The following is a 17,966-nucleotide window of genomic DNA, read 5'->3' on the forward strand; positions in this document are numbered from 1 at the left end:
CCAGATATGCCCGAGTAGGTATTTGCTTGGAGTAAAACTGCATCAGTGCAATGGAGTACTATCCAGCTATTTAAAGTAATACAAATTAAATTGTTGGCGTAAAGACGTAAAATTATAAAAATGAACAGAGTTACTACTTTTGAGTAGTGAAATTTTGTATGACTTTTAGTTTTTTTATTCCCAGTTTCTTCTTTTTTTAAAAAGCAGTGAGCATGTAATATGTTGGGTTGGCCAAAAAGTCTATATGGTTTTTCCTTTAAAATAAAAGACACATTTTCATTTTCGCCAATAACTTTATTGATTTGGATATTTTGAGTATGTTGGCGATCTCCCGCTATTGGCTTCTAGCAGGTAGAGGCCGGGTGTGCTGCTCACCATTTTCCAGTGCATAAGGCAGCCCCACAGCAGAATTATTTGGCCAAAATGTCAATAAGTACCAAGAAACTTTGCAGACCACTTCTGACACGTTCGATCAGTCACAGCACCTTCTCCGTACACTGCACACATCTTTTTCTGCGTTTCAGTTGTGTTTTTACCTTTCTTGAAATAATAAAGCACATTACACCAAAATGTTGTGTATTTTCTTCCATTTTCAGTATTAAAATGGCTGCACAAAAATTCACCAGTTTTTATAAAATATTTTAAAAATGCATGCTGGTCTGACACCTGTCACAAAGCAATCTAGCAGAATTGTTTCAAATGAAATTAAAGACAACTAAGCACTACTAGAGCCATGTTAGGGAAAAAAAACACACTTTTTGGCCACCCAGTACAAACTGTATATATTTTTAATCTTCACCTGAGGATATGTTTATTGGTTTGAGAGAGAAAGAGAAACAAACATCGATGTGAGAGAGAAACATCAGTCAGTGGCCTCTTGTACGCACCTGTGATTGAACCCACAACCTAGGGATGTGCCCTGACTGAGAATCGAACCCGCAACCTTTTAGTGTACAGGGATGATGCTCCAACCACGAAGCCACCGTACTAGGGCAGCATGTAATGTTTTCTAGTCAGAAAAACGGTCAAGTTTCCTATAAGCGATGGGAGGAAAACTTGAGGTTTTTAATTTTAAATGAAGGGAAGACTATCATTGTCCAGTTCTAGCTTCTGAACAAGAAACTTGTACATAATTGGGTTGGAGTGGTGACTGGATGTGTTTTTGAGGCGTACAGTTCTGATGAGAATGGGCTAATCCAGTGGGGGGACTTGAGCAGAGGGCAGACAGAGCCAGGAGGGCCCTGGCTAAGGTAGGGCCGGTAGAAACGGAGTCATAAGGCCGGTCTGGGAGACGTGAGTGAGGTGACGTTCAGCGTGAGAGCTTGCGGGCTGGGTGTTCGGTCAGCGAGAGGCGATTAGGGCTTCAGTTTGGGAGACTAGGGGCGCGGGGGCACCCATGGCCCAAGACTGACGGCACAAGAAGGAGAAGGGGGTTATTGCCTGGCCTGCCCCGTCTTCCCTCTTGTTTGGGCAGGAGCGCAGGGCAGGTAGATAGGCGGTGAATTCAGTGTATCGTGGAGCCTGTCAGCAGTTCTGAAGTCAGAGGTTGGGTCGGAATCTGATCCGTGCCGTGGGTCACGTGGGACCTGGCACGGCTTCCCCTCGCTTCTCTGGGCCTTCACCTCTAAAATGGGGATAATCATGCTCCTCACCTTCTGCAGTTACTTACGAGGGTTCAGTGAGTTAAAGGTAAGGCACCTCCTGTGCAGCGAGAATTGGGGAACGGCAGTCACCGAGACACGCAGACAGTTCGCGGGGTCCTCGGGGGGCCTGAGCCCTGCAGAGAGCCGTTGGCTGCAGGCAGGCCAGCCTCGGGGAAGGCTGCTTAAGGCCACGTGTGACCGAGAAGGACTTAATGCGGACTCGCACCAGCTGTCGTAGAGATGAGCCTGCTGGGACTGCGGTCTGCTGGTAGTGGGGCATTTCCTCGTGTCTGTCTGGTAGGCGCGCTCCAGGAGTGGCAGTTGGGTTCTCTGGTCTCAGAATTCGTACTGGAGGAAGGTGGAATTCCAGGCGTGAGGGGTGAGATAAGAAACTTGTGCAAATATTTGTTTTCACACAACTAAAAGAAGACAAAAGATTAGCAAGCAAGAGCCCGTGGTCGTGTTTGTATTTTGAATTAGTGACAGGGCACTACACTTTCTATGACTTGATCATAACTTACCCCTAGAAAATTTCAGTCCCCCCTCCAGTTATAAAAGGTGTATTTGTCAGTGCATTATGTATTATTACGAATAACGTGTGTTCGAGGATGAAGTATTTCTCTCCTGTTGTCCTGTAATTATTTCTGTGTCCAAATAGTGCCTCATGTTGCCTATTTGAGCCTAGATACACAGTGTCAGGCCAAGGAACTGGATGTGTGAGGTAGCAAAAATTTTGGACAATATTTATTTACTCCGCTACGCTCTTAGTTCTTGAACCTTCTTTCCAGGGCTTACTTGGGGTTTTGTTAGTTCTTTTCATATAATTTCATGAGAAGTCACATCCTTCTATCCCTCTTATCATGTATCTCCTCTACTCCCACTTCCAGCATGCCTTTGGAGTTGTATAATTCAAGACCCAAGTTTATAATCCTTTATGATTTTGTATCTTGCGCAAGACTTTCGTGCAAAAATGACTTACCGGAAATTGCTGTTCTTTTTTACCCTCTTTCAGTTTGTCTCTTTAAAAAATTTTTTTTGAGGGAGTTAAGGGAATACATAACAATCTATTATGTGCTGTAATCAAAATTACTCTGCTTCCGTTCTCCTAAATTGGAATGCTTTTTATAAATTAATTTACTGCTTAGAAGCTTTATTTCATGTTTGGGATGGTTGAGGTAGAAGTGAGAGTTCAGGGTCTAAAATCAGACTTAGACACCCCTAGATTCTTGCATCTTCTATAATTTCCTCATAACCATTCCAGTGAACTTCAGTGAAAGGCATTTTGGTGGCGTTCGAAAATAAGAACTTTAGTGTAGGACCAAAGCTCTGAAGGTGAGACCTTAGGCCAGACCGAGGAGCGTCTTACCCTGTTCTCCGCACCGATGAAACGGGAACAGCGCGGCCTGCTTGTGTGGGGCAGTTAGGAGATGACACGCGTCGGGGTCTGTCATGTGTCTCCGCGCGGCGGTGGGTGCACTGCAATTGTTCAGTAAGTGTTCTTTTCCCTCTAGCTTTACCCGTACTTCGGATTTGATACTACATTCTGAAGTCTTGGTGTTTTTTGCTTTTTAATTAATTTATTTTTTTTTAAAGGCTGTGATGATTTTCCTAGGGGCTGGGTGGGTGAGCCATAAGTGTTCTTGGTTGTTAGAATTTCACTTGAAATACCAAGTTAGTGGAACCACTTTTTATCTGTATGCCATTGATGATCTTTTTGGGAATCAGAGTTTCCTTGTGTGTTGGGCATTGAAACCATGACATTTCTCTTATTTTCTTTTTCCTTTTGGCTCCTTTGCCTATTTTAATTCCAGGAAATTTATTTCTAAAATTATTGTATGGAAAAAGATATTTTCTTATGTTAATTTAGTGATCTGTTAGAGTAAAAGGGCAGAAGTTTATAAGGAAAGTTAGTCACTGAATATAATTGTTAGATAGTCACATTGTAATTTTAATTCATGGAATCAAATTTTAGATCTGTCAGCTAAGCTTTCCTTGATTTTACTTTTGTAGCTTTTTGGGGGGAGATAGATTATTAGTTTTTTTAATTTTTAAAGATTTTCTTTTTTTATTTTATTTTAGAGAGAGGAGAAGGGAGGGAGAAAGAGAAGGAGAGAAACACCAGTGTGTGTTCGCCTCTTGTACACCCCCAACAGGGGACCTGGCCCACAACCCAGGCCTGTGCCCTGACTGGGAATTGAACCGGCGACCCTTTGGTTTGCAGGCGGGTGCTCAATCCACTGGGCTACACCAGCCAGGGCAGATTATTCTTAGTTGGCATCTTCTAAACTATTTAAATCCCATTGTGCATTATATATTTTTTTTCCTGGGATAAAAGATTAAATTGTGAAATGAACATACAAAATATATAGTGTAAAATTAAATGATAGCAAAAAATAATTGTGTACTTCTAGCTTGAGAAATATTACAAAACAGTACCTACCAGTACTTCTGAAGGTTGTATCATGCAGTTTTTTTCTCCCGCTGCCTGTAATGCTTCTGTGCTACTGTAGTTATTTTGAAACTATATAGGATATTTAGTTTTGTGTGATTACGGAACACCATGACATGAGAGAAAACATCATACCTGCCATTTAATTATCAGCTCCTCACTTAATGTGGATTTGCCATATCACGCTAATGTATTTATTCCGATCATAGTTTTGCCACTCTTGGTCTTTGCGGATTTGTATTAATTTTATAAATCTCAGTATGTCAACACTTTTAATTAGGTGTCTTGATATTCTCCCCCTTAGTCTCTCTCTCTTCGTCTCTTTCCCCCTCCCTTCTTCCCCTCATTCCTGAAGATATGCTGCTGTACATTAATTTTTTAAAGATCTTCACCCAAGGGTATGTTTATTTATTTTTGAGAGAGAGGAAGAGAGAGAGAGATAATGATGTGAGAGGGAAACATCTCTCTGTTGCCTCCCATATACTCCCTGCCTGGGGGTTGAACCCTCAACTTTTTGGTGTATGTGATGGTGCTCCAACCGACTCACCCAGCCATGCTAAACATTTTGTGTGTGTGTGTGTGTGTGTGTGTGTGTGTGTGTGTAATGTGACCACCCTGAAGGATATATGGAATAATCACTAGAATTGTTTGTTTAAAGCAATCCAAGGTCAAGACACAAGGAGTTTATCGTACTCAGTGTATGATGGTTTGCTTGCTGTGTACGTCAGCATCACATTTTGTAACTTGAAAGATAATTTACCTTTTGCTAAAGGCTGCTTTTCAAATGAATAGTGATTAATGGATGACTTCTAAAAGATGTCAGCTTTAAGGTCAGACAGAAATTTTATTGATTGATTGATTTGAGAGAGAGAGAGAGAGAGAGAGAAACACTAATGTGCTGTTCCACTTACTCATGCATTCATTGGTTGGTTCTTGTATGTGCCCTGACTGGGGACCGAACCCGCAACCTTAGCTTATCTGGACAATGCTCTCTTCAACAGAGTGACTTAGCCAGGGCAGGGACAGACAGTTTTGGTGACCTTTTAGTTAGATGCATTAGCCAGTGTGCCACTGGCTTACCCATACTTACCTTCAGATATAAAAGAGTCATAAAATAGGCTAATTTCTAACAACTTTTAATAAAATAAAAAATACTAATGTCTTATTTGATTTTGCTTTCTTATAAAGTGCTTTTGCATCAGTAAGTAATATCCTCTTCTTGGGGTGTAGGTAACACTAACATTTTATATGTGGGGAATATGATGTTTAGTGCCTTAAGTTGATTTGCTAATATATAGTGTATAGCTAGAGACTTAATTTATACTGTATTTTCTTTCCCCATGGCTCATTCTTGAATTGAAAAGATATTTATGTGGAGAAAAAATTGTTAGAAAACTGTGTCTTTGAAGTCAAAAATCTTGAATATTGATTATTTCAATATTACTTTTGCAAATAAAACTTCTGATGCAGGAGTTTAACGTTTATCCATACACCCCCCCGAAACCAGATACCAGTTAGTCCCGCGTCTCGGGTTTTACTTGGTACCACGGTGGCATCTGCCCTAGAAAGTGGTTTTACAGATGTGGGAAATGGAATGTAGGGACTGATCTTGGATGGGCAGTTTCTAATTGGCGGATAATTTATACATTTAACCCCTGAGCTGCTGTTTTAGTTGCTGTTTGTCGTACAGACTCAAAGCTTTAAGAGAACCTGTGCGTTCAAAAGTAGGAGAAATAAATGAAAAGCATAAATATTTGGGGGCTACAAATATAGACTCAAGTGTAAATTATGACTCACTTCCCTAAAAATGTTTTTCTTCAAACTTCCTTTTCAGTGTTTAATTTATATAGCAACACTATTAGAATTCTACCAGTTAGGGGTGCATTTGGGCTAATGAGTATCCTTGTTGAAAATTGCAAACGTTAAAGTGAATTATTTCAACCCCGTCGATTTCTTCACACACCTGAAATGAGCTGCGCCGAGGCAGTAGGCGTGTTACGTGGTGGTTTAGGGTGCACTGGGGGAAGGGGCTGTTGTTAAGCAGGATACGCCATAATGTAGAATTTGGGAGCTGAGAAAGTGCTAACAGAGGAAACCTACCAGTTTTAGAATCTGTCCCGATAAAGAGAGGGCCTGGAATTGGTGAACTTGCCGTGTTTGTTCAGTGGGGTCCCTAGTGCCCATGACCGGTGGTATCTTTGGGGATCAGGAGGCTTCTTTTGGCCAGGCTGGGAACTTGACCCACACCAGCAACATGTTAAAACTAGGAATACTTACTGAAGTCCATAGTATCAATTTAAAGACTGCATTTTCAGACCGAACTCAGTTTGTAAGTTAGGTTTTAGCCCGTGCGCGCCTTTGTCTCTTCTGCTCTTCTCAGCGGCTCGGCGCTCAGGTCGTAACAACAGCGAGGTGGTTTTTGCGTTCCTGTCGGGCATTATGGAGTTTACTGGTCAGTCCTGGAATTGTCAGTGGAAGCCTTAAGTAGAAGTACAGAAAAAGTATTACGGTAAAGTGAGAGAAGCCACTCAGAGAGCACAGGGGGGTTTGGGGGCTTCAGGGGAGCGGCTGGGAGCAGGGTCTCAGACTGCACTTGGAGGGGATGTGGGCAGGTCGACGTGGTATCTTTCCTCTGAAGTGACGTTCATCGCCTCTGACAGTAAGCCGTGTGAAAAGTGAATTCGTATTCGTACTGATCTGTGAACTGATGGAGATTACAACCCCCCCCTCGATAATTTATGTAGAATACTGACATATTGACTGTTTATTTCATATCTAGAAATGTGTGAAGTTTTCATTGGTAGTAGGCAGATTTCAAAATGCTTTTTTCTCCCTGACAATTGAATACTTCATATTTTATATCTAATCAATTTCATTAGTGAAAGTTATTTTTAAGTAAGTTTAAATAAATGTTAGTAATGACTTGGAGTTAATTTTAACTTATGTTTTGGGGATTATAGTTGCAATAGATGTTCCTCAATTAGGGGTAATTGTCTTGCATCCTTATCTCTTATCATAATCTGTTTTTCTTCACACAGTGTTATAGTTTTGCTGCTGGACTCTTCCCTCCCTCCCCCCACCCCATCAGGATGATATGAGACTTGAAAGAAGACGATGCATACAGGTGACTCAAGTTTTAAACTACAGTAAAACTGTGGCTGTCTGAGAGAATGTGGCGTTTTTGAATGGGAGAGCTTTCTGATAAACAGTGTCAATGGGGAGAATTATTTAGATCAGTAATGCAAAGAGACTCAAAATATTTATTTAACTTTGGGAGTTAGTTTGATAATTAGTAATTTATAGTGGTACGAATACAAATACAGTTAGTAATTGTAAGTACTTGACTTTTATAAAAGTGGATGGTTGGCTAATACTTTGAAAATTGAAATATTTTCTGTTGAAAATAAATACTTCCTTTTATGGTTGAATTTCCTCAGATTCCTTTTAGACTAGATCAAGACTTTCAAAGGCAAAGGGAGTAGAAGTTAGTTTATCTGAAATTAAATTAAGGATATTACACCTATACTCATGATTTCTTTAAAAAATATGGTCTGGGATTTTGCTTTTTCTTTCCTTGTTCCCTCCCTTCCTCCCTTTGTTTCTTCCCTCCCTCCATCCCTTTCATCCTTTTGTCATTCGTGTTATACAGGAGAAGCAGTATGAAGTTATTTGAAAGAATATTTTTGCTTGAGATGCTCTTACTCATACATGGAAAAATAGAGGCTAATCCATGTATGACTGTGTTCAAACTCTTGAAAATGTAGTGTAGCTAATGAATAACGTGTTGCTAACTTTTAAACTTGTATCTTCTTACACTGGGCTGATTGTGAGGCATTTTGTTGAACCAAGTGGCTTGTATTTGTAGACTTGATCAGAGATAGTCTTACTTGATCATGTTTGAAAATGTGGTCTTGAGCCAGAAAAGAAGTAACTACATAAATCCTGAGTAGTTATTTAATTACATTATTGGGGTAGCTGTTAAAGTTTTTGTCATTGGTTTTTGTTTTTGGTGGTCTTTGTTTTCAAAAAGAAAAAACATTTAATGTGTTTTTTTAAGTGTGTAAAAATTTAAAAACAGTCTCAGGTGTACCATTTTGTATGAAGAAATGTGCTTGAATATATTCGCAAATTAAATTACAGAGTAAATGATATTTTCCATTCAGGAGGGACTCCGAGTGTGATGGCGATCGTTTTCTCCGTACAGGGCGGCTGAGGAGTCGCCTCCGTACCCCGGATCTCAGCGCACATGTGCCTGCGCGCACTCGGGGTACACGAGTGGCCGATTAAACCAACAGGGTGCTATAGGGCCGTCACCGTCATACAGAAGCAAGCAGGAGCGTTTACGGAGAGGATGTTAGCACTTTATGAAAATGCCGTTGTCAGAGTTTGTAAGTCTGACCGTCTGGTGCAGGCAGTTTCCCAGCACTGCCCGCTCCCGGGCCGCCCCCGGGCACTGTACTGCGCAGTGGCTGTGCCAGGTAGCTGCTCACTGGCAGCCGAGGTCAGTAGAGGAACAAAGTGCTTTGGGGGTGTCTCATGGACTTATTCATAGATATTAACAACTTTGGAGATTTTTCCTTACAAAATTCTGAGGTGGCTAAGTTGCTGTTTTATTTTTAGTTTATTTTTATAAGATATGAAGAGTTTCCAGAAAGCTCTCTCTCTGGAAAGGCTTATGGATGAATGAAATATCTAAAGAGTAAATACAGTTTATAAAGATTATCTCGTTAATTTTATGAATGCTAGAACACAAAAAAAGTCTACAAAGGTTAGATTATGATATAATCTTGTCTCCCTTCCTTGACCTTGTATTCTTTAAAAATTTTCAACATTTATTGACTCTTAAAGGAAAAAACCCAAGAAGGAGGGTCCGGCTCTTTCTAATATATGTATTAGCTTCTGGTGTATTTCCCTCAACAATTTAAACGTTAATAACTGTTTTTGAACATGAAATTAGCGGCTTTCCTGATCATCATTAGTGAATGCAGCAGTTTGCTGCTGTTTTACCGTGGTGCGCACTTGTATTTCCTTAACGGGTAGAATGCGTACGCAGACTTGAAAGAGGGTTCTGTTTTCCGCAGGCACGCAGGGGCACTGGCTTGGTGGGGGTTAGGTGTGATGATACCTCGTTCTCCTGCCGTTTCATTGATTAGATTTGGGTTCGGGGATGCTACCTCCACAAGTAGGCACAGACTGATCTTTCAAAAGCCAAAGCTTAACAACAGATTTTTACTGGACACCAAACCAGACTTGAATGTGTGTTTAGTGCATGTGTTCCTGTATTTGTTTAATTTTGAGGGTCTTTTTTGCATGTTTTAATATAGAAGTAGAATATAAGTAGGTAAAATTGGATTAAAAAATTTTTTTTGGAAGAAAAATCATTTGTGACAAATTAGTTCTTTGACATTTGCTTTGTACCAGGTACTGTAACAGGTCCTCTGCCCACAAGGATCAGTGTGCTCAGGAGTCACGGACCCCATTTCAGTTGGAGGAGGGAGCACATGTGCAAACAAACGAGGCAGTGGGTGTTTATGGAAAAACTTTTAAGGCATACATTGACCCCAAGGCATCTGGAGTAGAAACAGAACACACCCCGGTTAATGGCAGTCACAGTGACGGCTTCCCCGGGCCCCGACACTGCGGTGTGGTCAGAATCCGGGTTTGCGCCCAGCTTCTCTCCTGAGCCCCCGCCTCAGGTAACTGCCTCCTGGGTGTCTCTCCTGCACGTGCCCCTTTTGTCCCCCGTGTATTCTCCTTAGTGGTAAGTGGCTCCGTGCTCCTCACCATCGTCCTGGGAGTCAAGGGAGCCCCTCTTTATGCCTTTGAATCAAGAGGCAACCACGTTCAGTTGATTTCTGAGATTAAATTTGGAAGACGTCCTGTCTCAGATACTGTGCACATGGACATGCAGGATCTTGCAGTTTTTAAATGTATTTGATAAAGGTCCTCCCCTCTCATTTATTTTTTTATTTATACCCATTAATGTTTAATGGAACATTATTTGAGAAAAGCTGTTAGATACAGCAGTTGATACAATTTTTGTTGTTGTTGTTGACATGGGCTTCTTTAACAACTAAAATTGTTTTTTAAAATAGTGATAGGTTAGTCGTTTTAAAACTTGAAATAGTACTAGAGGGTGAATCACCTTAGAAATTTATTTTAAATTGTACTGATTGGTTTATGTTGTCATTTTTATTATAAATATGAATTTAACTGCTTAAAACCATTTGATATGGAAGTTTTTAATTTTAAATTTCTAACTCATTTTAAAATGTGAGTCTTGTAGTGCAGAGTTTGGATATTAGGAATATGGCCTGTTAACAGAACAATTAGAGACCAGATCTGTAAATTTAAGGAAAATAACCCAAGAAACAATTTCTTTCATCCCATTTACATGCAGAGTGCATTGGGGAGATCAGAGAGTGTGTGCATTTTAATATTTTGATATATAGTGCCTGTCTGCCTCCTTTTGAAACTATGCTTCACATGGTCCCGTGCATCCGGTCTTCTTCTGCGCTTCTCCTCCTGTAGCCCTCCTTCATTTTTGAGCCCCAAGTAGTCTGCTTTTGCTCTTAATAACTCAGTGAATTTATATTATTTTTGATGAATGGTAAATTCAGTGGATTTATTTTTGCTTTAAGGTTTTTACTTCTTTCTCTGTTTATTAAGTAATACAAAATCACTGTAAAATGTGGAAATTTATGAAAATACAGATAAGTAGAAGGCGATATTTCTAAAGTTCTGCCACCCACTGCACTATGTATGGCATGTTCTCTTCTAGTTTTTTGGTTTTTATGCCATTTTTGATTAATTGAGATCAACTTGAATATCCATTCAGGCTGGTGTACTTGGATAGAATTTGTTAAATATTGTGTATGTCTTCTTTTTTATTGCACTCCATTATATCATAAACATTTCCCTGTGTCATCAGAAATGTACTAGTTGTAGCGCTCTGCTGTCACTTTGAACTTGGAGCAAATCTAGAGCATTCAGAACTGATGGTTTGAGGGTGAATTACTTTATTTATTTTAAAGTGTGGGTATGTTACACTGTATGGTAATTTCCTAGTTAAGTTAGATACCTCTTACTAGACATTGACTTTTTTTACTATTCTCTTTAAAAAAAGTTAAAAAATATATTTTATTATTTTCTTAGAGAGAGGGGAAGGGAGGGGAAAAGAGAGGGGGAGAGAGACAGTGCTCTGTCTATCGGGTGCCCCCACAACTGAGGCATGTGCCCTGACTGGGAGTCAACCTTTTGGCTTGCAGGCGCTCAACCCACTGAGCCACACCAGCCAGGGCACTTTTTTCACTTTTTAAAAGTACTAACATTTGTACATAGATGTTTGGTTGAATGATAAATTATTTTTTGTAATTGATTCCTAAGACTATCAATATTGGGTCATAAGGTTTGAAAAAGTCTTAAGGTCCTTAATACAAATTTTCATTAAGCTGTTTGGTAATTAATACATACTAGTTTATCCTCACTTACATTACATGAATGTGTCTTTTAATATATCTTTGTGAGCATTAAGTATTATAGTTAAAAATGAAATTAATTCAAAGGAAGAATCTTCTATTTTAGAAAATGTAAAAACAGAAATGTGTAGAGGGAAAAATTCAAGTGATTCAGAAATGCATGAAGTAGGCAACAAACCTAATGGTCTGGTGCATATTTTCCGCCCAGAATTCTTTCTTTCTAGCAAATGATTATCAGTTAATGTTTTATGGTATTTGCACATATTTGCTTACTGGTTTTTTGTCCCAGCCAGTCTGGTTCTCAGGGTCAGGGAGTTATGGCCTGTCCTTTTTGTGTGCCCTGTGTCTGTCTCGCAGGGTTCCTGCGATGGGGAAAGTGCTTAACAAATACTTGCAAAGAGAACAATTTTTGCTGTCCTAGTAATGCCTGAAAAATCAGAATATCTGCTTTAATATATTTCTTCAGGTGGTTTTAAGAGTTCCTCATTGTTTTCCATTTTCTTTTTTAAATTTTTTAAATACGTTTTTAAGATTTTAATTTTAATTTTTGATTTTAGAGAGAGGAGAAGGGAGGGAGAAACATAGGTGTGAGAGAGAAACATCTACTGGCTGGCTGCCTTTTTATGTGCCCTGACCTGGGACCGAACCCACCACCCAGGCAGGTGCCCTGACCACGAATCAAACCAGCAGCCTATGGGTTTGCTGGATGACGCCCAACCAACTGAGCCACATCGGCCTGGGCTTTTTAAATGTTTTATATTTTTTATTATTTACGTTTCTAATTTCTTAGTGGAAGCAATTAATGATTATATCATATATCTCACATAAGAGAACATAAGATATTTACAGAAAAGATGATGGGAAACCTGAGGTTGGCTACATATTGGCTACATTGGAAAGTTGAATTTCTTAGACCTTAGCACCTTTATTCAAGATGCAGGAGAAGGCAAATAGATGTATATTCATTAGTCTAGATTTTAGGGGTGCTCATAAGTGTACCCCAAAGAGTTTAGTTAGGGGAAGATGACAGCAGGGTATAACTCTTGAATCTCCACTGTTTTCTCTAAAAATAGACAGTCATCAGGACGGCAAAACTAGAAACTCCTGGGTACCCTCTGCAAAATTAGGTGAACAGTATTCCCACAACCACTAAATACGTAGGTGGAGGCAAATCTCCAATAACTTTGTACAGAAGGGTGCCGAAAAAAGCAGTGGAGTGTCTGTCTCTTCAAGTGGGCCTTAGAACAGGAAGGGGCTCAAGGTAGCCAGCAAAGCCCCCCTGAAAAGCGGGAAGCAGGTTCGAGGACGGCCAGCTGAGACTGCAAGACTGTCTTGAGTTCCCAGGATGCGGGGTTCACAGCGATTTCTGTGCGATTGAGCTACCTGGGCCCTATAAATTTTCAAAGCTAACCAGTTGATGCTCCCTTCTGGGTCAAAACCTTACCCTAAGGAGACACTGCTGGGAATGGAATCCAAATGAAGCTGGGAGACGGTGAGGGTGAAGGAGGGGAGGGTCAGGTGAAGGCACCCGAGCCCTCATTCACGAGGCTGTGTCTCAGCGAGGGGGTGGGGGGCTTTTACTGAAGCCAGGAAAGCTGCTCCAGTGGCCTAGAAATTTTTTATTTTCCATGAAAATGAGCAATAAACAAGGATCACAGTCAAATTCCCATAGTGTTTTTTGTAAGAAGAAAGGAGTAAGTAGACTATGTTCCTGCAGACAATGAAAGCATGTCAGAAGGAAATGTCCATACAACACATGAAAGCTGTAGCCTGATGTTTCAAAACAGACAAAAGGACATTTAGAAAATTTCAACAAAACACCATAAATCCACATAAGGAAACTTAGAAATGTAATAACTCAGGAAAGGGAAATAAAAGGGAAAAAAAAATCATTAAAAAGTGAAACTTAAACTAGAAGGACCATGAGCATGAAAAAACAATAGGAAATTTCTTCAGTGAAACAGAAAGTGAGAGAAAAAGTAAACAAAAAGAATTGAAGAAAAGTAAACAAACATTCTAGAGAAAGTGGCAGTCAGTAAAGATAGGCGAAGAAATTTCAACATAAAAATAACGTGAATGGTCTGAAGACGAACAGAGCAATGAAAAACAGTAAATATTAATAATTATAACAAGTAGATTTATTGAAATAAAAAAAAACTGCCACTACATTTGGAAAAGGCATGTTGCATATTTGGGTAAATTGATCCTGAAATGACTGATGTGTAGACACTCTTTAAAAATTATTGGACTTTAAAGAAAAGAAAATTCTTAGGATAATCAGGCAAAGAACCCAAATAATTCTTAAGGTGAAGAATAATTGATTACGTGATTTTGATAGCATCGTTTTCTGCCAGGTGCAATGGAGTGACTTCTGATACACTCAAGGAAAAAAAACAATGAGAGCCGGAAGTTTCACATCCAGCTAAACTGACCAAAGTACAAAGACAGCAGACAAAAATGTTATGAAGATGAGTATGAGTTTGTGAGCTAGTTTTTCTTCTCACTTTTTAAGGACTCCACTAGAGAGTAAACGTTGGCAACCAGGGACTGACTGCAGGGGCATTGATATGAGGGGAACGTTAAATAGAGCCTTGAAGAACTTAAACTAAATGATAGGAGTGAGTGTGATTTGTAATGACTGTGTTCTCTACAATGAAGAAACATTATAAATAAAAAAATTAAAGTAGAATAAAGTTGCTGATTCATAGTTATTGACAGGAAATAAAAAGATATATTATTCCAAAGGAGATGCTTGGAGAAGGGGGGGGGGTGCAAAGTTAGTAGTTAAATTTCACGGATGTTCCCTAGTAGGGGAATTAAAGGGTGTGAGGCAACCACGAGGACAAAACTGGAAGCTCCAAGCTTTGCTCCCTTCAGACAGGGAATAAGAGGCATGATAATGGCAAGAAGACCTCAACACGTGTCGTGCAGAGTGTACGCACAGCGTATGTCCGGTAGATGGGCTCTCCTTCTGTTACTATTTTCCCTCCCGGTTGTTCCCATACTACTTAAGTTTCCCCTTATTTGAGAAATTGGCTTGTCTTCTGAAATTACACATTAAAGTCTCACATTTTATTTCTTCTGCCTGTATTATCAGACTTAAAGCAGTCAATTCAAAGTCCTATCCAATTTACATAATTCAAAATTTTTGTTGCAAGACTTCTATTAGGCAATGAAATTAGCTGATGTTTCTACTTACTGGGATTATTCAGAAAGGATTTGCGGGAGCAGGTTAGGTAGGGAAAATGCGCCAGAAGTGAAGAGCTTTTCTGGGAACCACTTTAGCCAAAAAGTTAACATTTTGGTTTTTTGTTTTTATACTGAGGTATTTGACATGATTAATTAACATCCATATTTACATGAACATAGCAGAAATAATTTTGTTAGGCAGATTTATTGTTGGAAGATATCTGAAAAACTTAAGCTCTCCCTTGTCCCCATTAAGTAAAACATAACATGGTTATAATTTTTTCTCTGAGAGCAGGGACTTTTTCCTACCCCTCACCCTTTTAGTAAGTGTTCTATGTGAATATTTCTTACAGTAATTTGCAGGTCATAAAATCTATACATTTTATGAATAAGTTGAGTTTTTCGCGAATTTATAGTTGTGCAGCTGTCAGCACCATGACCCAGTTTATCTACTTTTAATTAAAAATAGTTCAAGTTCACGTAGAACTTTTGTAATTTTTTAGTGTATATATTGCTTGTTACTTTATATGCATGTGGCTCCTTCAGACAATGGTTAAGAAAAAAATGGGGGTCATATTTTACTGGCTTTTAATAGTCTTGAAATTTAAGCATTTATTTATCAGTATTATTTTCTAGCATCATTTTAAACGGCTAGTTACTATTTTGCAAGTCAGTTGCTACTTCACCTGTTCCCCATCGCTAACCAGTTCATGAATAATGTTTAAGCGAGCCCTTCTGTGGCGGTCTTTGTGCGCATCTTTGATTTATGACTTTAGGTCCAGTTCCTAGAAGTTGCAGTTGTTGAGCTAGAGGATATGTATATTTTTCAGACTTTTAATACATATTTTCAAATACCTTTTTTAAAAGTCCAATTTATGATTCCTTAGCAACCATAAATCAGAATTTTCCCATGCTCTAGAATTCTGGGTACTGAAACATGCTTGCCAATTTGATAGACAAAACAGTAATTTCCATTTGAATATTAGAATAAGTTTCCCATGTTTGTTTTTCATATTTTCTGTGAATTTCCTTTTTATATTCTTTGCTGATATTTCTCTTAGGTTTGTTATTTCTTGTTAACTTATTAGAGTTCCTCATTGAACCCTTACTATCTGCCAAGGACTATTCTAAATGATCCATATTTATTAACTCATTTTCTCCTGATGATAACTCTGAGATAGATATAATGATTAACCCATGTCAGGTAGCCTGCCCAGGTCATGGCCAGTATACGATGGAACGAGGAGGCCAGCCTAGGGGCACGGCTCCTGACCCTAACCATTGTGTCCCTGCTTTGTTTCTCACTGTGCTGGTGCGTTTCCCAGTTTGCACTTGGGTTGTAATTTTTCTCAAAGTATCGTTTTATACTGGAGCTTTTAAGTTTTTATGTGGAGGGATTAGGTCTTATTTAGTTAGTACTGTAATGCCTGAAACATAATTGACTCTTAAATATTTGTTGGACAAATGAAAATAAACCCATTAACAATCTGTTGATGGTGGTGATCTTTTATTTTGTGTATTATACTTCCTCTTTTAAAGGGATTCCCAAGGGTTTCATAGATAATTTACTCTTTGGTTTTGATAAAATACAATGAGCTTATCTGTATTAGCTTTTCTGGAAAGTCTGTGGAAGTAATTAACGCTTTAAAAAGGAATGAAAAGGAACATGTGTTCTTAAACAAGCAAATATGAGTTGTGAAGAATGTGTATTATTGACAATGGTTTGAATTGTAGATTCATGTGAAATGCAATATTTGTTTTGGTTCTAAGAAATAATTTAATGGAGTTTGGTTTTGAGAGTTTTAGAAAATGGATAGATTTGGTCATTGTTTTAAAAACTTCTTGGTTTGCTTTAAGAAGGCACTTTAAAAGGGAAACCCAAACTAAGAAGGCTGATGTAAAAACGCTGTCATTGCGTCGGTTTGGGTGATGTAGGTCAGCTCCTCCGGAAGTGTGAGAGTTGCCCTTTTAGTGCCTTTTCTCTTGGTGGTGGTCAGTCTCCCAGCCGCCCCTCTTCAGTTTGGTTGAGGCTTGTATGTCCTTCATGCTCATCTTTTAAAAAGCGTAGAGACCATGCTGTCGAGTAGATCTATGTTAGAGATTACATTAGAAAAAAGCCCCAACAGGTTTACTTCTCAGTTTTACACACAACAAAAGTCACCACGTGGAATCCCGTACTCAGAAAGCAGACACTTGAAAACGACAGCAGTTATTTTGTTAACGCAAAACAGCAACAAAGGGGTCGGACGCTCGCATTTCTGGAACCTGTTGGTTACAACCAGTCTCTTTTCTTCCTCCGAGTAGTTGTGCTCTTCAGGTTATGCTCAGCTGCCAGGTTAAATGTAGACTGTGCTTTCCTTCCATACTAAACATTAATGGCTCAATTTTCATGCATATGTTAATAAAATTTAATACATTCTGGAAATAAAAAATGAAGTGTCAGTTTTCTTTTCATTCTTCTCACACCTAGGTTGGTAAAACGCCTTTTAATTTTTAAAATGGTTTTCAAATTCATTCTTTGGTTACTTCCATTGCTTTAAATGCAATACTGTGTTTATAGCTCTCTTTATTATTTAAAAAACTAGTGGTGGCTGCCCTCCCTGACAGATGAAATCAAATTACTATGTTGCCCCTCTCCCTGCCACTTTGACCCCTTTTTTAAAACATTTTCTCTTGAGAATAGTCATGGGGATGTAAAGTACAGCTTAGAGAATATAGGCAATAATATTCTAATACAGTGTAACTATGTATGGTGTTAGATGGCTACTAGATTTATCAGGATGATCACTTAATGAGTTACATACAGCCTAATTTCTGGGGTGTACTCCTGAAACTAACATCATATTGTATGTCAACTGTAATTGAACAATAAAAAAAGATTAAAAAAATAAAAATTTTCTGATGATTATTAAAATTCTATAAAGGTAATTTAAACCTTTTTTAGCAGTGTGTGTTAATTATAACATTATCTAAATAAAGGCTCAATCAGTCAACTTTTATATTTCCATGGTACCTGAGTGAAGAAGCAGAAGTATATTTAATATACTTAAATTTTTATTTTTGTAATAATTTTTAGAGAGAGGGAGGGGGAGGGAGAGATAACATTGATTTGTTGTACCATTTATTTATGCATTCATTATTTGATTCTTATATATATATTCCCTGATTGGGCATCAAATCTGCAACCATAACACCCTAACCACCAGC

General features: G+C 38.8%; 1 protein-coding gene across 1 annotated transcript in view; it reads left to right on the forward strand.

Moving 5' to 3' along the window:
- The window catches only part of DYRK1A (dual specificity tyrosine phosphorylation regulated kinase 1A), a 130,844-nt gene that overhangs the window by 44,014 nt on the left and 68,864 nt on the right, over positions 1-17,966 (forward strand). Inside the window, exon 2 of the mRNA XM_090271739.1 lies at positions 7,131-7,216. Coding sequence (XP_090127865.1) covers positions 7,207-7,216 — 10 coding nt within the window. The 5' untranslated portion in view covers positions 7,131-7,206. The remainder of the gene's footprint in view (positions 1-7,130; positions 7,217-17,966) is intronic.

The sequence above is a fragment of the Furipterus horrens genome, unplaced genomic scaffold (genome assembly GCF_987537825.1).
Source record: "Furipterus horrens unplaced genomic scaffold, mFurHor1.1.pri manual_scaffold_1, whole genome shotgun sequence".
Lineage (NCBI taxonomy): Eukaryota > Metazoa > Chordata > Mammalia > Chiroptera > Furipteridae > Furipterus > Furipterus horrens.